The sequence below is a fragment of the Palaemon carinicauda genome, chromosome 2, assembly GCF_036898095.1.
Source record: "Palaemon carinicauda isolate YSFRI2023 chromosome 2, ASM3689809v2, whole genome shotgun sequence".
In the NCBI taxonomy this organism is placed as follows: domain Eukaryota; kingdom Metazoa; phylum Arthropoda; class Malacostraca; order Decapoda; family Palaemonidae; genus Palaemon; species Palaemon carinicauda.
In genome coordinates this window covers 127,809,698-127,831,652 of record NC_090726.1, presented here as the reverse complement: position 1 = coordinate 127,831,652, position 21,955 = coordinate 127,809,698, and the positions used below count along the sequence as shown (strand labels likewise).

At 35.8% G+C, this 21,955-nt stretch overlaps 1 protein-coding gene across 1 annotated transcript; it reads left to right on the top strand.

Moving 5' to 3' along the window:
- The first annotated feature begins 4,675 nt into the window (after positions 1–4,675).
- Positions 4,676–21,632, top strand: LOC137626790 (tubulin alpha-1A chain-like). Its single transcript, XM_068357782.1, has 9 exons — positions 4,676–4,805; positions 15,311–15,533; positions 16,166–16,338; positions 17,794–17,922; positions 18,117–18,316; positions 19,074–19,248; positions 20,301–20,453; positions 20,638–20,801; positions 21,350–21,632. The coding sequence occupies exons 1-9, from the start codon at positions 4,803–4,805 to the stop codon at positions 21,483–21,485; spliced, it is 1,356 nt and encodes a 451-aa protein (XP_068213883.1). The 5' UTR covers positions 4,676–4,802; the 3' UTR covers positions 21,486–21,632.
- Positions 21,633–21,955: the final 323 nt, after the last annotated feature.

The following is a 21,955-nucleotide window of genomic DNA, read 5'->3' as shown; positions in this document are numbered from 1 at the left end:
GCAGGGGTGCCCTTTTAGCTCGGGAATGTTTCCTTATTGCTGACTGGTCGGAAGTATTTTTGTCCGAATACCTCCGACCAATCAGCTATCAGGAAACATTTCCGAGTTAAAAGGGCACCCCGCGAGTCGGTGCAAATCTGCCTCGCTAAAAAAAATTGACTATAGATACTGATCATATTAGCGTATAATCAGGGCCCAAGCTAGGACCAGGAAGGGCCAGGCATTAGCTGTTGATGGCTCAGCAGGTAGACCTACAGGCTCCCACAAACCTTCAGCCTTAGCTCAAAAGGATGGTGAGGTTGAAGACACTATAAGAAACTATCGAGCTTGAGTGGGTTTCCAACCCCAATCCAGCAGATCGGGAGGCAAGGACTTTTCCAATAGGCTATTTACCCAAAGAAATTAACCGAAGAGCGGTACAACGATAATACCAAATCAGTCATTATAGTGCAATATGTGGATGATACAACTCTAGTTCCAAGTATTCAATCTTGCTTGTTTAAAGCAAATTTAAATGTTTGATCCGCGTAACTGCAGTCAATACGGAAGTCGTTATGAAGCTGAAGAGTCGAAAATAACTCAGTAATAATGGTTCTAAATCTCTAGAACCGAGTGTTAAAAAAATACCTTGATTCAGTTCAATTTTTAAAGAGTTTCACTTCCCTCCTCAATTGATGGACGAGCATATGCGTGAATCAAGATGCCGTAAGGAACCATAAGAAAAGTCATTGTGACCAATGAGTGAATTAATGCAGTAAGATGATAAAGAAATAATTCAGTGGCTATCCAAGGACAAGAATCAAATATCTACCGACTGTCTGCTTATCAGGAATAAAGAGCACCCCTTGTAATGGACACCACTAAGGACTAGTCTGGTCGAATATTAATTTAACTGGAAATGGCACAGAAAGTTCTCCATGCAAAAATATCAACAACCTTAGTTTAATACCATCATCGTCTCCTACTACGCCTATTGGCGCAAACGGGCTCGATTAGATTTCGCCAGTCGTCTCTATCTTGAGCTTTTAATTCAATACTTCCCTCATCATCATTATCTACTTCGCACTTCATAGTCCTCAGCCATATAGGCCTGGGTCTTCCAACTCTTCTAGTGCCTTTTGGAGCCCAGCTGAACATTTGACGAACTAATCTCTCTTGGGGAGTGCGGAGAGCATGCCCATTTGAGTGACGATATAAATTATAGGTAATTGTAACGAATAGAAATAATATATAGTTCTTGTATTTGGCTAGAAATTAAAGTATCAAATATTCACCAAAAAATGACAGTAAATAGAGAAAACTTTCAGAACGAACACCAAAAAAGATATACAAGCTATAACATCAATAGCATCCTTAATTGACAATGCTAGAGAGTTATTGGGTTCTTTGACTGACCAGACAGTTCTATATTGGATCCTTCACTCTGGTTACGATTCCCTTTCCCTTTACCTACACATATATCAAATAGTCTGGCCTATTCATTACTGATTCTCCTCTGCCCTCATACACCTGACAACACTGAGATTACCAAATAATTCTTCCTCACCCAAGGTGTTAACTACTGTACTGTAATTGTTCAGTGGCTACTTTCCTCTTGGCAAGGGTAGAAGAGACTCTTTAGCCTTGGTAAGCAGCTCTTCTAGGAGAAGGACACTCCAAAATCAAACCTTTGTTCTCTAGTCTTGGGTAGTGTCATAGCCTCTGTACCATGGACTTTCAATGTCTTGGGTTAGAGTTCTCTTGCTTGAGTTTTTATAGTTTACATATGAAAAAAAAAATATTTTAATGTTACTGTTCTTAAAATATTTTAATTGTTTATTACTTTTCTTGTAGTTTATTTCCTTTCCTTACTGGAATATTTTCCCTGTTGGAGCCATTGGGCTTATAGCATCCTGCATTTCCAGCAAGGAAAAGCAGCTTAGCAAGTACTAATAATAATAATAATAATAATAATAATAATAATAATAATAATAATAATAATAATAATAATAATAATTAGGAAAACATTAACTACACTTAAAAATTCCCAAGCAAGAAAATCCAATAGATAATTTTGCTGTTAATCTGGTGTTTTGGAAAGTAATAACTTTGAAATTAAACAAAAGACTTCCATGAAATAAAAATAATAATCAACATTAAAGAGATGTTTCAGTCCACTAATATTTGTTTTTACGTAAATTCTGTTCCGTTGTGTCATGGTTCAGTTCCTTAACTGTTACGTTTCATTTTTCTCCCAAAAAATTGTTGAAGATTTTGTACCTTTTTAATTTCTTCTTTTCCAGTTTTGTGTTTCAAAATCCTCAAGCATTTACGTCATATGATCTTGACAAAAATAGCGTTACCGGAAAAAATGTCTATTTTCTCTCAAAGTTTTAAATTTTTTTTAGCCATTTTACAATTCAAATATATTTTCCCTCAATTATTATTATTATTATTATTATTATTATTATTATTATTATTATTATTAATGTTACTTGCTAAGATATAGCCCCAGTTGGTAAAGCAGGATACTATAAGCTCAGGAACTCCAACAGGAGAAATAGCCCAGAGAGGAAAGGAAACAAGGAAAATAAATTTTTTTAAGAAGAGTAACAACATTAAGATAAATATCTCCTATACAAACTAAAAGAAAAACTTTAACAAAACAAGAGGAAGAGAAACAAGACAGAACAGCATGCTCATGTGTACCCTCAAGCAAGAGAACTCTAACCCAAGACAGTGAAAGACCATGGTACAGAGGCTATGGCACTACCCAAGACTAGAGAACAATGGTTTGATTTTGGAGTGTCCACCTAGAAGAGCTGTTTTTATGTCCTTCTCCTAGAAGAGTTGTTCTCGTGTATCAGTGATTAGTAACAATGAGTATTCATTATACATGTATTAACTTTTTTCATATAGGCCTATTTATGTATACATGAAACAAAAATAAAAGGGCTTATACGAGTGCATGCATTGAGTGTATGCTACTGTATATGTATGGTAAAATACTTCGCCAGCAACATAACGAAAACACTTCTGCCTTCCTATTCCTGTGCGTCTATGCCGGAAGGAACTTACTCAAGTTACTTTACTTCTTATTATCCCCTCCCGGTGCTCTGGTATCCCTCTCCATGATACCAAACCCCTACCAGCCCTGGTTAGGGGATGCAAACCCTCCCGAACTCCTTCCTGCACTGGTAGGGGATGCAGGGATACCCCAGCAACACCCAGCAGTGGAAGAAACCATCTGGTTAACATCTGTTCTCATAGTTTAAAGGTTTCTTCGAAGTTTTAATCTCGGTGCCATGAAAGAAAACAAGAATAAAAAAATAAAAAAGTATTTTTGAATAACTGGGAGTATTGGATTTTGTTTCGAGCTGTGCATTGATACGTGGTCGAATTTTTCCCTTTCTGGAGAGAGAGAGAGAGAGAGAGAGAGAGAGAGAGAGAGAGAGAGAGAGAGAGAGAGAGAGAGAGAGAGAGAGAGAGAGAGCATTTATCAGGTTATACCTCTTTAAGTCTCATTCCACAAAACAATTTTGTAAGTATTCTGAGGGTCACTTCATTTTCAGCCAGTATCATCTCAACAGGAGAGAGAGAGAGAGAGAGAGAGAGAGAGAGAGAGAGAGAGAGAGAGAGAGAGAGAGAGAGAGCATTAGGCTACCTGCATGATGAACACGAAACATATTTCGCTCTATCAATCTCTGCGATTGTTAATACACTCGCGGTACTAATCAACTTTCAAATATACTACAAATACTTCGAATAACACGAATTACATTGAAAAGTGCAATATGCAGAATGAGTAATTACATACAGCATATTTATGTGATCTACTATATGCCAAAATTTACAAATGATTTGATATATAAACTAATGAAGAAAAAAATAATGTAGTTAGTCAAAACCGGGGATCATGTTAAATGTTACTTGCATATATGAAATATTTTCGAAGCTTCAGTGTATGTTGGTGATAATGTGTACTGTATACTTAGACAAGACATGAGCTACATACTCATTCATATACCTAGGTATTTAATATTGTTTTGCTTATGGTAAACTGGCAAATACTTACAAAGAATTTTCTCAGTTTTATATAATAAAACAATTCACCCCGAGTTAAATCGTTTGAATTTAACACAGAAAGATGCAAGGGAATTTAATACCTTTACATTTTATCTACGGAAATTCTTGCGGCGGAGAGAAAGAAAGTGAATAAGCAAGTCTAATTTGACATTTGCGAATAAAAGAGGAATTGTACGTGCATTTAGAGGCCGATGTGGGATCATTGAAGAATGAAAATCCGCTGAATCACCGAGACTCAGACTCGCAATTACGTTTCTGACGGATGAATCATTAAAATATGTGAGTTTGCTTTGGTAGTTTGCGTTGGTTAGATATTCCCGCCAAAGTATAGTCTTCTGACCAATCGCACGCTTTCTTAGTGGAGAGGAAGGGCGTGGCAAACAGCCAATCGGATGGCGCGTAACAAACATATAGAGAATACCGTGGTTATTGGCGGGTCTAATGTTGACATTTTTCTATATTAAAATGATTTTATTGCTATTTTCCAAAGTTATAAATTGATACAGATGATTAAATATTTTAATTCGTAATTATGCAACAATATTAGAAAGTAACTATAGTAGTTTTCAAGCATATTTTAAAGGGGAAATACTCTTTTAAAGACAAGCTGGCAACTCAAGATGTTAGTTCATAATAGAAGGTGAGCGGCTGGTTGAGTCATTGCTCGAAAGGATCCCTTAAAGTCCTCGTCAGCGGTCGGTCGTAAGCGTGATTACAATCTACTAACTGCCATCAAAATGGTAAGTTTTCATTGGCGATTCTTGCATTTCAATCTGTAATTATAAAGTACTTTTTCTTGAGTTATTCATTATTCCCGGGAAGAAAATAAGTAGGTAAAGTTTAAATTCACGCGCACTTTTCACGCAACAGTTAATCTTTCTTTATTTTTTTTCCCGTCAAAAGAATATTAATACAGTGTAAGTTAAAGTAATTCTGGCGTATATGTGATAACTTCCTGCTTCTGTGAGCTTCACTAAAATCGCTTTTATTTCATAAAACTAATTTCTATTAATATGAGTATTTATGGCTTTTTATGCCCCGAAATATTCGTTCTGTCTATAATAAAGAAAAAATGACAGCCTTCATTTACGGGTAGGACATAAGTAAATAAATAAAATATATATATATATATATATATATATATATATATATATATATATATATTATATATATATATATATATCGTTCTGTGTATAATTGGGCTAACATAATATAGAGGATTTGCAGTTTATTGGAAGGTGGGGGTGGAGGCTTTACAAGGAAAGAGGGAGTGTGTCGGCACGTCTGATCGTCCACATTAGTTGCGTGACTAGCTCGAGAGCCTGAGAATGGCTGAGATAAAAGGACTTCGAGATGTTTCTGGGAGAGGGACAGGAATGAGAACAGTTGGGTAACCTGGGTAGTCTTGGATGGGGAAGAGAGTAGGGGGAGACCTTCCTTCTGGTGATTAAGAAAGTAATACCCGTTTTGTAAAAGGGAAGGGGCTTCTAGAGAACATTTGGAGATTTGAAAGCGTGACAGAAGTTTGGGAAGAGAGGATACTGGTAGCCATATTAGTCTATACACAAGACAATATGGATGTTTATTATTATCATCATTATCATCATCATCTCTTCATACGCCTCTTGACGTAAAGGGCCTCAGTTAGATTTTCACAGTCGTCTCTATCTCGAGCTTTTAACTCGATACCTCTCCATCCATTATTCATTTTGGATGTTCATACAATAATTAATTTTTTTACGTGAAATATTCCTTTCATGAACTTGGGCACACTTCTAGAAACAGCCTGAGAGAGAGAGAGAGAGAGAGAGTGAGAGAGAGAGAGAGAGAGAGAGAGAGAGAGAGAGAGAGAGAGAGCCCCTTTGAGAAATCTGACCGGCCCTTTCCTGTCAAGGTTAGTTCCTCGAAGATGTTTTGAAACTGAGGCGCCTGTGTTTATACGGAAGTTTTATGCTGTTTAGATTACAGTTAGGAAATAGTCTATGACCCATTCATAAGGATAGGGATTGGGTAATAGTCCTGAGTATGAGCACTAAGGCTAAGGGGCGTGAAAGAAATGCAATTTTACCTCTAATTTAAATGCTCTAAAAAGAAAACATATTTAACCTTTTGAACGTCCCCCTGGGCCCAGCGCTTTCATTCTATTTTATCCAAGGTCCTTGAAATATACTAAAGGACCTTGATTTTATCGTTCAAAATCCAATTTCGCCATACTGAACCTCCAAGTTGAGTGGAATATTATCATCATGGTTAACTGCCTCATAACGTCTTTCTCTCTGTGAGAGGGCTTTGATAAGGGCGAAGCTAGGGAAGCCCCGCTGTGTTTAAATTAGGGGAATATATATAGATCTCTTTGTTTGGGTCCACTTACGCTCCGGAGAAAAATTTTCCCCGACTCGTTTGCGTAGATTTATTACTGCAAATGTTTAGGACGCATGCGCTGCTCTGTACATTATGCCACGCAAGAATTTAAGTGGTTTTATTAAAATGTTACTGGATATTAATGTCTTCCCCTCAGTTTAAAGGCTAAAACATCCTCTCTCTCTCTCTCTCTCTCTCTCTCTCTCTCTCTCTCTCGCAAATTTAAAATGGTTTTATTAAAATGTTACTGGATATTAATGTCTTCCCCTCAGTTTAAAGGCTAAAACAACCTCTCTCTCTCTCTCTCTCTCTCTCTCTCTCTCTCTCTCTCTCTCTCTCTCTCTCGTGGCAGTACTCAACCAAGGAAAAGATTACAGCGTGTTAAGTTAAACTACCATATTTGTTATTTCTTTTTTAATGAGTTCATGTCAAACTACTTACGTACGTGGCTGTAAATCAACTGCCTTGGGTCACAGCCTGAAAATAATATACGCGATCGGTCAATTGTCAAAATAAAATGGCATATCCCGACCCTCGGTAAATATATCTTTCATGGCAGATATAGAATCTTTTCCCACAATTATTGCAATAAAGTACCGAACAAATTTATTGATAATGTTTATAACCTTTTAAGGTATGGAATTGTGAAGAAATGCTTAGTTAATTCACTTAAAACAAGAAAATAGTGAAAATTAACCTTAATTTTCTGAAGAGTAATTTAAAAAACTTAAGTTTTTATCCTTTCAACTTAAATAACACAGCTCTACCATATTACATTATCTCTCTCTCTCTCTCTCTCTCTCTCTCTCTCTCTCTCTCTCTCTCTCTCCACTGATTTCAAATCCAGTTTAGTCTGGATAATTGCAACCACTTGAGTTTACATTAAACACAAAACATTTTTATAATCTCTTAATCTAACAAATTAATGTAAGCCCATTTAGCATGTGCAACAATATTCTCCCACTTGTTTCAAGTTATATTTATGATCGTAGATCTATTTTTAAATGACAACATTAAAACACGTGTTTTCTTGGGAGCCTTTGCATATCAGCAGCCAGTTCCTCCATCGTGCATAGTAAAAGGACATCAATTAACCTAAACATTCCCACCTTACTTAACCTACAAGCCGTGTCCTTACCTAATTACCTGACTGGGGGGGGGGGGGGTCTAAAGCCCCCTTCCGACCCCTTTACATCTCCGTAATCTTAGTCGGCTTTCATTTTACATGAAGGTGGCCGCTATCATACATAGGTCTACACCACTTTTCTTGGTTATACAGAACTTATAGTTTTATTTTGAATGCCGACATTCTCTCTCTCTCTCTCTCTCTCTCTCTCTCTCTCTCTCTCTCTCTCTCTCTCTCTCTCTCTCTCTCTCTCTCATACATAATTTTTGTGGTTCATAGAAATTTCCCGAAACGGTAGCGGTCAATCTTCAGCGGATGTTTACGCGCGCGCGCACGCTTGCTAGTGTGTGTGTAAAGTAGTCCCAGCAACTTCCAGAGTTAGCGAAGGAAATGACCGCATCACCGGCGGAAGTGGTCGATCGCTCATTCTCCCTTTTAGATTGGACGGACTTCAAGGAAGAAGCCCAGACTCAATCATGGTGGAAAACCGCCATTATCTCTGGTTTAATGTTGGTCTTTGTTGCTCGGAATGCCGAACAGGAGATATGTATGCTCATATATACAGAATATGCACATATATACATACACTAGTGTATCCGATATGAAATTGATGGCTAAATATTCAGTGTACCTCTCGGGGTATCCCTTCTCACCATGGTATGACTACTCCCTTTCCCTACTACCGAAGAAACAGGGAAATACTGTTGTCATACGTTTGGCAATGCCGCTTAGCGTGACGGTTAATTATATATATATATATATATATATATATATATATATATATATATATATATATATATATATATATATATATATATTATAGCTATTTGAAAATTTGTCTTTACTGTAGATAATTCTTCCCGTAATACGTCAGTTTTACCATTTGTGATTCGATCATTTCGTGTTAGGTTTCGACAACGTTTGGATGGGTGACCATCAAAAAATTTAGCTAGCACATAGGTAATATGTGAAGCCCTGTGCGGTTCTAGCAACCTCGAACTATTATTAATATCGGATACGGAATACGTGGCTCTAATATCTAAGGGGGAAACAGTTTTGCATTTCAATATTATTATTATTACTTGCTAAGCTGCAACCCTAGTTGGAAAAGCAGCATGCTATAAGCCCAGGGGCTCCAACAGCGAAACAATAGCTTAGTGAGGAAAAGAGCTAGGAAAAATTAAATATTTCAAGAACAGTAACAACATTACAGTACAATAAATATTTCCTACATAAATTACGAAAATTTTAACGAAATAAAAGCAAGAGAAATAAGATAGAATAGTGTGCCCGAGTGTACCCACAAGCAAGAGAACTAACCCAAGACAATAGAAGGCTATGGTACAGAGGTTATGGCACTACCCAAGATTAGAGAACAATGGTTTGATTTTGCTGTGTCCTCCTAGAATAACTGCTTGCCATAGCTAAAGAGCATAAAAGAAAATTTACATTGAAATGCATTTACCCAGGCAATGATTTAAACGTATGAACAGATGCAAAATTGTCACTCAATCAACGGCTTTATCAAGAGAAATTATAAAGTTGACTTAGAAGTTTTTAAAGTTTTTGTATTTAGAATCTAAATGGACCCGTCTTTCTTTTCTTTTACCGCTCATGAATGGCAGAGGCAAGGGACAGTGACATTGCCCTATCAAGCAGGACAATGCCCTAGAGTTTAATCATATTGCATTATGATCAGCGCCAAAGCCCCCTCTCCATCTAAGCTAGGACCAAGAAGGGCAAAGCAATGGCTGCTGAAGACTCGGCATATAGACCTATAGGCTCCCCCAAACAGACATTCTTAGTTCACAAGGATGGTGAGGTTGCAGCGACAAGAGGAACTTAGTTTGAGTGGGACTCGAATCCCAGTCTGGCAATCGCCAGGCAAGGACGCTACCACCAGGCACCATAACCCACCATCATAGACGATTTCTAAGTTTGTAACACGTGACCGTCTGATAGTTAATCATTCACATGATTTTTATAGCTTCAAATGTTAAGCTAAATGGTTTTTAATGCCTAACGAACAAAGACTGTATAGATTCGTATCTTCTGAGGTCCAAGGTAGATTTCGTGGTCCAGGTTAATGTACTGATCATATATAAAGTTTTTTGTTTGTTCCCATGGTAGAGCGAACTTGGTATTAGTGAACTAGTCGTGGCTCAGGATTTAATTCGTGTATGTATGTATATGTATATATATATATATATATATATATATATATATATATATATATATATATATATATATATGTGTGTGTGTGTGTGTATATATACAGTACATATATATATATATATATATATATATATATATATATATATATATATATATATATATATATATATATATATATGGCATGATTTCATAATTATGTCCATAATATCCTTACTCTCTTGACCATTCACTTCACTAGCGCTGTTGTCAAGTAGACTCGGTATTTCGTCCCCTCCAGAAAAAGAAAGAAAAAAAACTGCATTCCTTCCTAGTCAGTGACCAACCCCACCCCAGTTTGTCCATTAATTTGTATCTAAAAATGGAGCATATAATATGCAGCAACTGGTAAGGGATGTTTTACTATTATTAAATCATACAGACAAAATAACGCAAATATTTTATCAGTGAAAGCCATCACAGATTCTAGTTTTCTACCGTACACAACCAGCTTCCGGTCGTTGACCGCCCTCCCTCCCCCCGGACAAAAGGTAGTCGAACGAATGTCTTAACCAACCCTCCTCCCCCTCCCCTACTGCTTCCACAATCAACCTACCCCTCCCACCTTCCATTACGATTAATTTGTAGTGCAAAGAGCCCTTTCTCCTCCCTCCTGTAATGTGCTTACTTAAAACACGCCCTGGAGTTATGGCTTGCGATTATTGTTGCCGCCATAATGTTCCGGTCATTGAAAAATTAGTCTACCAAGCCTTTTTGGCGTTCTGGTCTGGATACTCTCTCTCTCTCTCTCTCTCTCCTCTCTCTCTCTCTCTCTCTCTCTCTCTCTCTCTCTCTCTCTCTCGTTGCTAGTTTACTGCAAGACAAATAACTCAAATATATCCTTCATTCCCGTCTGTTTGATCTTTCAATGCCAGTCTAGACCAGCAAATTTTCTTAGTCAATCCAGTCTTCTCCTTCCCTAGTTTCTTTTGTAATCTCTATGGACCTTCTGTTATTCTTCTTGTTCATCTATTATCATTCTCATTTTTCCTGCCAATGTCCATTTCTTTTTCTTCCACGTTCTTAGAATATCCTCTACTCTAGTTTGTTCAATTATCCATTTTTCTCCTTTCCTGTCTCTTAGTGTTATTCCCATCATTATATAGAATAAAAGTTGAATCATGGAATCTCGATTTCGGGCGTAGCATAGATATAAGTGGCGGGACTTGCCATTATATACGAAATTACTAGCACAAATAGTCTGAAGTACCTAAGAGCACAGCCATCAAGGAAAGGAAGCAACGAAGGAAAGATATTAATCACAAAACGGAAATGCCTCCGGCAACACACGAAGCAAGAGTGTTGGCTACTCTTCTTCTTCCATCTTGAGTTGGTGCCGTATCGCACGGCTTAAGGGAAGAATTGCTATAGCACAATTTTTAGAAACCCTTTTAAGTGTTTTGTATTTAATTGCTAACACAACTTTGTTATTAATGAATCAGTATTTTGTTATTCATAAATAAAGTTTGGTATTTGACGTTTATTGAAATAGAAACTTGGAAATTTATCATTAACACAAAGTAAACATAGAGTATAGGCCTACAGCTTTTCAAAGACAATTTTCGGTTTAGCCTGATTGTATATTTTTATAGAAAGGCTTCACACTTTCCTTAAACTGACGAAATCGTAAGCCAATAACATTTAAACAGAAAATAAAGTATGTCTGTACAGCTTAATAGAGACACCATATACTGCAGTTTACAGATTTTCGGTTTAGCGTCATCGTATACATTTATATAAAAAAGTTTCACAGTATCTCACACATTTCAACTACCAAATTCTTAAAAGTATTCAAATGAAAACAAAGTATCTTCCCCTCTATATCTTAGTCCGAGTAGCTGAAGCGAACGAAGTAGGGGTGACGACTGTAGGGTGGTAAAAATAGCAAAGCTAATGACATCTTCGAATGGTTGACTGAATATTGTTTTCCCATGAATGTGGTTTCATGTGTTGTGACTACGCTAGGGTAGCAGCCCCCGTAGCGAAGGCATATCTATAAAAATAATAATAATAATAATAATATTTACTTCAGCAAAAGCCATATACAGTTACAATAGAGGTACAATGATCTTACACTTATGACATCAGTACAATTTTTTTTAGCTGATGGGCAAGATGGGTGGGAGAAGTTGTGGATATTATTATTATTATTATTATTATTATTATTATTATTATTATTATTATTATTATTATTATTATTATTATTATTATTATTATTATAACCCTACTTGGAAAAGCAGGATGCTATAAGTCCAGGGGCTCCAACAAGGAAAATAGCCCCGTGAGGGAAGAAACTAAGGAAAAATATATTTTTGTGAGTAAGTAACATTAAAATATCTTGCCTATTATTATTATTATTATTATTATTATTACTTGCTAGGCTATAACCCTAGTTGGAAAAGCAGGATGCTATAAGTACAGGGGCTCCAACAAGGAAAATAGCCCAGCGAGGAAAGGAAACTTTATGAAAAATAAAATATTTTAAGAGTAACATTAAAATACCTTACCAACCATGGTAGGTAAGTTTGGAAAGTTATGTTAAAGGTAGGCTACTTTAAACTGTTGTTTAACCACAATTCTATATGTGTATATATATATATATATATATATATATATATATATATATATATATATATATATAATGGTAATTGTTTTCTTGTTATGGTCTTAGCTATTTTAATACAATACTTTCTTAAATAAATTCAAACAAGTCTTAATGGTTTAAACTTTATCTTCTATCCGGTATTTTGAGATGTTTGAAAATATTTGAAAAAAAAAATTTTTATAAAGGATTTAATTTCAGATAGTCTAAACATTTCAAGAGTTCTACTTGGATATATTCCTCAAGATGAAAGGAGTATTGTGTTAAGGGCAAGGCATTATGACCCTTGAAAACAGGGGGTCAGATTACACAAGCCTGTGCTTTCAAAGGTGTTGAGATAATGTTTGAAAAGTTATTTCGCTTTCATCAAATTCACAACTTTAATTTAAACCAGAAAAGATGCCCATCATTATTATTAACTAAGCTAATATTAAGTTGTAGGTTGGCCAGAGCACCAGCTACCCGTTGAGATACTACGCTAGTTATTGGATCATTTGAATGACCAGATAGTACTACATTGGATCCCTATCTGGTTACGGCTCATTTTGTCTTTGCCTACACATACACGAATAGTCTCGCCTATTCTGTCCATGTTATCCGGTCCTCATACTACTGACAACACTGAGGTTACCAAACAATTCTTCGCTCAAGGGTTCATTGCTCAGTGGCTACTTTCCTGTTGGTAAGGGTAGAAGAGGCTCTTAGCTATGGTAAGCAGCTCTTCTAGGAGGACACTCGCAAATCAAACCATTGTTCTCTAGTCTTGGGTAGTGTCATAGCCTCTGTACCATGGCCTTCCACTGTCTTGGATTAGTTCTCTTGGTTGAGGGTACACTCGGACATGCTGTTCTTAGTTCTCTCAAACTTTTTTTTTAAGTTGTATAGTCAATATATGAAAAATCTAATTTAATGCTATTGCTCTTCTTGGTATGTTAATTTGGTTGTTTATTACTTCTATTGTAGTGTTTATTTTTTCTTTTTAATTTCCTTGTCTCCTTTCCTCACTGGGCTATTTCTTCCTGTTGGATCCCTTGGGCTTGTAGCATCTTGCTTTTCCAATTAAGGTTATAGCTTAGCTTATAATAATAAGAAGAAGAAGCTACAACCCTATTTGGAACAACAGGATCCTATAAGCCCAAGGGATCCAACTGGAAAAAAAGTCCAACGAGGAAAGGAAATAGAGAAATAAAGAAACTACAAGAGAAGTAATGAACAATATAAAATATATGAAGAACAGTAACATTGAAATAATCTTTCATATGTAAACTATAGTCTTAGTTTCAAAGTCTGTTTATATGACCAAGAGGAGGTGTGGTAGAACCTCAATGGGTAGGAGGGACCGAGAGGAAAAGTAGAGTTGAGTGAAGATTGGTGTGTCTGTAGCAACCCTCCCCCCCTCTCTTCCTCTCCTTTCCTCCTCTCCTCCCCTCTCTCCCTCTCCGCCTCTCCTTTCCTCTCCTCGTCTCCTTGTGACTCATCGCCGTAGAATGTCCCGTTTCCTTATCCCCCTCTCTCTTCGCTTTCGAAGAAACGCGTGTTCGAAAGTGTAAAGTGGAATACCATTGCGTAGATTATATGGAGGAACTTCGCCAAATTGCCCAATTTCTAGGGTTAGAACACTCGTAAATCATGATAAAAATTACATGCTATGGTTTGCCCAGCTTCCTGAAAAGCTGTCTTTGCAGGATTTAAATTTTGTACTGGATGTATTTCAAGTTGCCAGATGCGTAAATCATAGGTAATGACAGGAAATTCAAATTGTTCCGAATATACTTATTTTGAGATTTTGTGCATTTTTGTACGTGCTTAAATGCAAACCACATTCTTGGCTGGGCTGTTACTGATCAACACGAAAACTTTTTGTCCGAAGCTGAGGGGCAAAGTTGAGAAATTGTCCCCAAATTTTAAGGTTTAAAGAACAGTTCTGTAATAATTTTCTCAATCGTAGATAATTGTCCTCAATTTTATGGGTTTAAAGAACAGTTCTGTAATAATTTTCTCAATCGTAGATAATTGTCCCCAATTTTATGGGTTTAAAGAACAGTTCTGTAATAATTTTCTCAATCGTAGATAATTGTCCCCAAATTTTAAGGTTTAAAGAACTGTTCTGTAATAATTTTCTCAATCGTAGATAATTGCCCCCAATTTTATGGGTTTAAAGAACAGTTCTGTAATAATTTTCTCAATCCTAGATAACTTGAAATTCTATTGGTAATTTTTTTTTTTACTGATCTTCCTTTAGCGAATGCCTTGTTTGGATATTCAATTATATTAAACATATTACTGTTACTGAAAATGTATACCCTGTGTGCTCAATTCAGTATCACCAGCAGTGTATTTACTTTAAAGGCTGCTTTCCTAGTCCTATTATTTTTCGTATCATTGTATATTTTGTCACATCATTATCAAAACCCTAAGAGAACAAGAAAGTATTAAATTTCCTTCGAAAGGCATTTATATCTTCAGTCTTTCGGACTAAATGCCTTAATATCTTCAGTTTTTCTGATGTTTGGCTTAATAGCGCCGCATATTTGAAATGTCTAAAACCTACATTACCCACTGATTATTATTATTATTATTATTATTATTATTATTATTATTATTATTATTAGCCAAGCTACAACCCTAGTTGGTAAAGCAAGATGATATAAGCCCCAGGGGCTCCAATAGGGAAAATAGCCCAGTGAGGAAAAGAAATAAGGAAATCCAAGGGCTCCAATAGGGAAAAATAGCCCAGTGAGGAAATGAAATAAGGAAATAAGTAAATGATGAGAATAAATTAACAATAAATCATTCTAAAAACAGTAACAGCGTCAAAACATATGTCCTATATAAACTATTAACAACGTCAAAAACAGATATGCGAATGAGTGTTATGTATTGAATACAAAGCCTTACAAAATTGCTCCTTAAGAAAAGTTTTAAAAAAGTATTTCCTCTTTCAGCGTGAATGTATCAGCGTCCACATTGGGCAGGCCGGCGTCCAAATGGGCAACGCCTGCTGGGAACTATACTGTCTGGAGCATGGCATTCAACCAGATGGACAGATGCCCTCGGATAAAACTATTGGTGGCGGAGATGATTCCTTCAACACTTTCTTCAGCGAAACTTCCTCGGGAAAACACGTCCCCAGAGCTGTTTTCGTCGATCTCGAACCTTCGGTTGTTGGTTGGTTGATAGCATAACTTTCAGTATCTTCTTATGCGCTTAAATTTGATTATTGAGGTATTATACTGTCCCATCATACTGTAATCAGTAAATTTGTGTAGCTACATATGTTTTCTTCCGTATATGATCATCTTTGTATGTTGATCTTTTCAATCTTTTTTTTTTACTTTTCAAAATGCAAATGACTTTAACCCCAGTTGCCCCTGTGTGCTGAATGACCTCCCAAATCCCAGCACTGGGCTGTATGACAAAATTTCGTAAATCTACCTATTTGCAGTATGTATATACAGTATAACATATATCAGTTACTGACGAAATTTTTAACAAATAAAACTCAAAACCTTTGACTTAAATACAGTAAATATAAAGTATTTCCCTTATACATTTTGCTATTAACTAAAATCCTAAAACAAAGCAACAAGACCCCTTATTCATTTATTCATCGCAAAAGTGACCCTTAGCCTTTGCCTAGGCGAGTATTAAAGTATCAACCTAGGTTTTAATAAATCACAAAACGAGAGCACTGAAATTATCAAAGTACGTATGAAATATAAGTGCATGCGCTTTTGGAAAAATTTACTTCGAGCAACCTACCACTGGATATGTTTATACAATGATACTGTTCTCTTCAGATGAGGTACGGACCGGAACCTACAGACAGCTGTTCCACCCAGAGCAGCTTATCACTGGCAAGGAAGATGCTGCCAACAATTATGCAAGAGGACACTACACAATTGGGAAGGAGATTGTTGACATGGTCCTTGACAGGATCAGAAAGATATCTGATATGTGCACTGGACTTCAGGTAAGTTTAGTGAACTTTAGAAAGTTTAAAAAGTTAAGTATCAGTTACAAATTTCCAGTTATCTGCCTTATTAGGGTATGTTCTGACAATCATTGCCGAAGGTTAATAACTTAATCATATAGTTTGATTAGATAGAAATTTCAACAAGCACCTTCCACAAAATGGAAGAAACTGCATGGTCGGGTATATTAGAAATTAATAAACGTGGGATAACCAACTCTGTCTGTATTCAAGGTTTCAAGATGTCATATTGATATACAGTACGTGCTGTAGTCTGTAATAATGGGGATATGGTTGGTAGCATTACATTATAGGACACCAGCACAGGGCCTTAAAAAAAAAGTTGTGTACAAAAATTTTCTTAGGCAAAGCTTAATGTGAACTGATAAACTGCAGCATTGTACTGTGATATTTTCTTATGACACTAAAACTACTACTACTGCTACATTAAGACACTTTAATCTTCAGTTACTTACCGATTTCGACGTTTTGCATCTCCTGGAAGAAAAAAAAAATTCCGATTAGGTTTCAATCAATCTTCAAGGATTTAGAAAAGCATAGATATCATTTGTAAAGACATGGCCTTCAGAGATTGAAAAGACTGAAGGCTTGATCATTGGCATAACTGTCGGCTTACCCATTTGATTGACAGCTTGGCTTTACATGCCACTTTCTTTTAGAAGTTTTGAATTATATGGAGTACACGAAGTAAGGGTGAAAGAGTAATTTGAGCTTGGATAAATTCGCTATCATAAGAGGATTTGTGACCATTTTCTTAGCTTTACATAATACCTTTCTTGTACAACTGGCTACTAAGGAGACGTTTGACATTGTACATTGTAGCAGGAGGTAATGCTGTTTAGTAAAAGAAACTATTGCCAACACTGCCTGCTTGTAAAACAGTTGCTGAGCTTGTAAAAGATTGATCAATATCATTATCAATTTTACTTGGGCTGTTAAGCAAAGTAACAATGTCTTTGTATAGAACACTTCGTAAAATTAATAAAAATCCTTTTGATTGTTTGCAAGCTCAGCAACATTGTTTTACAGGCTGCATTGACAGCAATTTCTTTTGCCCACTTTTGGAGGGTGGGGTGTGGCACCTAGTAGTACCAACCAAATTCTACTGAATCCCTTGTCAGGCTGGGAGGGGCTAAGAGAAGAAAAGTCCCCTATTGTTTTTATGAGATAAGAGAAGGAAAGTAACCTCTTGCTTTTCTTTTATTTTGACTACCCCCAAAACTGAGGGAAACGCCTTGGTAGATATAGATAGTTACTTGCTTAAATGTACATCTGTCAGTCTCCTCAGCTTCCCATGATGTGTACCAGAATTAATGAAGCCAACAGTATGTCATGTCTAAAATACTGAAAACAGATCAGTCAATGTCTAGGATATTAATAATCGTATGAATTCTGTTTCTTGCTCTATTCTTATTAACCTTCACTTTCTTCCAGGGCTTTTTGATCTTCCATTCCTTTGGCGGAGGAACTGGTTCTGGATTCACTTCTCTATTGATGGAACGTCTCTCCGTTGACTATGGAAAGAAGAGCAAGCTTGAATTCTCCATCTACCCAGCACCTCAGGTTAGCAAGAAAGCTTTATTATGAAATATTGGACCTTTTATTAATCTATTATGTATGTACATTTTTAAGAGCATTTTTTGTGTATAGTCTTCAGCAATATTTTTGAAGCTAATTGAATTGAAAGCTTAAGATTAAGTAAAGTTGAAATTTACTTTTTTTTTTGTGACCCTTTTCACATAAAATGTTCCTTTTAGGTTGCTACTGCTGTCGTAGAACCTTACAACTCTATTCTGACAACCCATACAACACTAGAACATTCAGACTGTGCATTTATGGTAGACAACGAAGCCATTTACGATATCTGTCGAAGGAACCTGGATATTGAAAGACCATCGTACACAAATCTCAACAGACTGATTGGTCAAATAGTATCCTCTATTACTGCTTCTCTCAGGTGAGGTTTCTGTTGTGTTTTTTTTTTCTGGTAACTTGACATAATTTTAGGATCATAATTTTGGAAAATCCTTCTATATTTTATAAGTATTTTAACTTAAAACTCCACCTGAATTCCAAGATTGCTTCTTTCAGGTGAGGCATCTTGTTAGTTTTTTCCCTCTGGTAACGACATAAGTATAGGATTCTGATTTTGGAAAACCCTTCCTATATTAAATATGGTTATTTTAATTTGAAAAACCACTTGAATTCCACGACTGCTTCTCTCAGGTGAGGCATTTTGTTAGTTTTTTTTTTCTTTGGTAATGACATAATTTTAGGATCCTAATTTTGGAAAACCTTTAATATATATCATAATTTTAACGTGAAAAACCAAATGACTTCCAAAATGCTTCTCTCCGGTGAGGGATTTCGTTAGTTTTTTTTTCTTCTGGTAACAGCATAATTTTAGGATCCCAATTTTGAAAACCCTTCTATATTTAATGATTATTTTAACTTGAAAAACCACCTGATTTCCAAGATTGCTTCTCTCAGGTGAGGATTTTGGTTAGTTTTTTTTTTCTGGTAACGACAATTTTAGGATCCCAATTTTGAAAAACCCTTCCTATACTTCATAATTATTTTAACTTGAAAAACCACCTGAATTCCAAGACTGCTTATTAGTACTTTTTTTTTCTGGTAACGACATAATTTTAGGATCCCAATTTTGAAAAACTCTTCCTACATTTCATTTATTCTAATAAAAACCTGAATTCTAGGTTTGATGGTGCCTTAAATGTTGACCTGACAGAGTTCCAAACTAACTTGGTACCGTACCCACGTATCCATTTCCCTCTTGTAACTTATGCTCCTGTGATTTCTGCTGAGAAGGCCTACCACGAACAACTATCTGTATCGGAGATTACCAATGCTTGTTTCGAGCCTGCTAACCAGGTATGTAATTATCTGATTTAGTTTTTTCAAGGTTTTTCATTTTTACTGAACAGTACGTAGTAGTAAATCATTGATATAATGTTATCTGGTGTAGTTTTTTCAAGGTTGTGCATTGATTTAATAAACAGTAACACAGTAGTAATTTGTTGATATAATGTTATGTGGTGTAGTTTTTTCAAAGTTTTGCATTGATTTAATGAAAAGTAACAAGGTAATAAGTCATTGATATACAGTAATAAGGGTTTAATAAACATTTAAATGTAAAAATCTTTTTTAATTGAGCAAAATAATGTATTTTAAAGTATCTAATTACTGTACTGATTTCTAATAGTTATGAAGTACACTCAGAGCTTTGCTTTAGCCAATACAACTTAACACCATGTATATTTACCAAAATTGTCGTCCTGGTATTGATGCTTTTGTGTTATTGGCACAAGGTGTCAAAGAACTTTCATCTAAAATTTTCCAAGGTAGAGTTAACTGAGAATTTAGAGATAAGTTACTCTTCCAATTATTCTGACATGTTAATTATACTTTTTAATTTGCTCGGTTGGTTTCCTTTCCAATTCAGAGCCCAGATGACTAGGCATTGTACTGTGTACATTAGCAACACTGGATACCAAACTAAAAAGATATAAGAAATAATTTTTGTTAACTGCTATGTATTTCATATGGCTTATCTTGAAATTACTTTAGTTGCTTTAGTAGAAAAACATTCTTTACCTACGTTTTCAATTTGGCTTTTGGAAGAACTAGGCAATCTATTACATTGGTTTTTGCATTGCATTGAGTTCACTTCAAGTGATACCGGAGTGTTAAAGTACTGTACATCAGATCTGTTGGAATCTGTAATTGAGAAGCTCTGAATTTGTAGTCTTCAATAAGATTTACATAAAAATTTACTTTTTTCAAGATGGATATTTTCTTATAAATTTCTTGAATAATGCATATAGTTTGGTAAACTAATATGATGCTGAATGACCATACCGGTAACAGTTATTAGACTAAATCTCTTAATACGATCAGATACTAATAATTTGGATGTTCCTCAGATGGTGAAGTGTGATCCTCGACACGGCAAATACATGGCTTGCTGCCTTCTGTACCGTGGTGATGTAGTGCCCAAGGACGTGAATGCTGCCATTGCTACAATCAAAACTAAGCGCACCATTCAGTTTGTGGATTGGTGCCCAACAGGTTTCAAGGTAGTATTAAATTTATAGACTTTAAATATCTCTAACATTTTGATTAAATAAATGAGAAATAAAAGATGAAAAGCCCTTAAGGTCGTAAACAATTCTTGTCAGAAAAAGGTTTCAAACATCTAAAATTTTCTATTTTTAAAATGTATCCAAAATGTTAGTTGATAATTAAATTTGAACTTTCCAGGTTGGCATTAACTATCAGCCCCCTACAATTGTTCCTGGTGGAGATCTGGCTAAAGTATCCCGTGCAGTCTGCATGTTATCGAACACAACTGCTATTGCTGAAGCTTGGGCAAGATTGGACCATAAATTTGACCTCATGTATGCAAAGAGAGCATTTGTCCACTGGTAAGTGAACCTCATATATAGTACATATTTGTATAAAAATTATGCGATCAAATTGACTGGCTGTCGCTATTACTAGGTAGTGCCATAGTCTCTAACATGGTCTTACACTGTCTTGGGTTAGAACTCTTGCTTGAGGGTATAGTACTCTCAGGTGCAATGTTAAAATATTTCCTTTCCTCACTGGGCTATTTTCCTTGTTGGAGTCCTTGGGCTTATAGCATCCTGCATTTCCCACTAGGATTGCAGCTTAGCTAGTAATGATAATAGGTTTCAATGGTTAAAAAATTAATTTGATCTCAAATATTTACGTAACTTGCTCATTGGATAGAAGAAATTCAATTTGATCACAAACATGAAGGTAATAGTAATAATAATAATAAAAAATTAACTTGCTGACCTAAGCACAGCAAGATTTCTTCAAGCTTGCTAACTTGAAGCATAGTACAGTTTGTTTAAATTATGCTGCAGTATTTTTGCATAAACTTTACTGCATTAACTTTACTGCATTTTCATTCTGCACCCTTGTGTCATGACAATGAACCTTGCAGGTATGTCGGCGAGGGAATGGAGGAAGGAGAATTCACCGAAGCACGCGAGGATTTGGCAGCTCTGGAGAAGGACTACGAAGAGGTGGGAGTAGACTCTGCTGATGGTGATGGGGAAATTGAAGGCGATGAATATTAAATATTTAAGGGATTGTATCACTTCTTTGCATTTAAAGTAATACTTTGTGCATTTATTGAGTTGAATTTTATCAACTTGGTTTTAACATTTTTGCTCACTTAAGGATATTTGGTATTTTGTACTGGAGTTATTAAATTATTGAGCCAAGTATGTCTTCTTGTTGAACCCAAAGGGATGTTGTTTCCAAATGCTGGTATAAATAGTAGTGTTCTATAAATATTTTAATTATACAGTATACGATGCAAAATTAATGTTAATGGAGTCCTATCAAATGAATTTACAGTGAACAGTGGAGTACTCCAAGGGAATGTGTTGTCACCTATGTTGTTTATCATGGATTTTGTAATTCATAGAACAGTTGGGGATGACGGAGAAAGATTGAACTGGATTGGTAACAGGAAATTAGCAGACCCAGAGTATGCTAATGACGCTGTCATTAGCAAAAAGGCACAGAACTTGCAAAGCTTGCT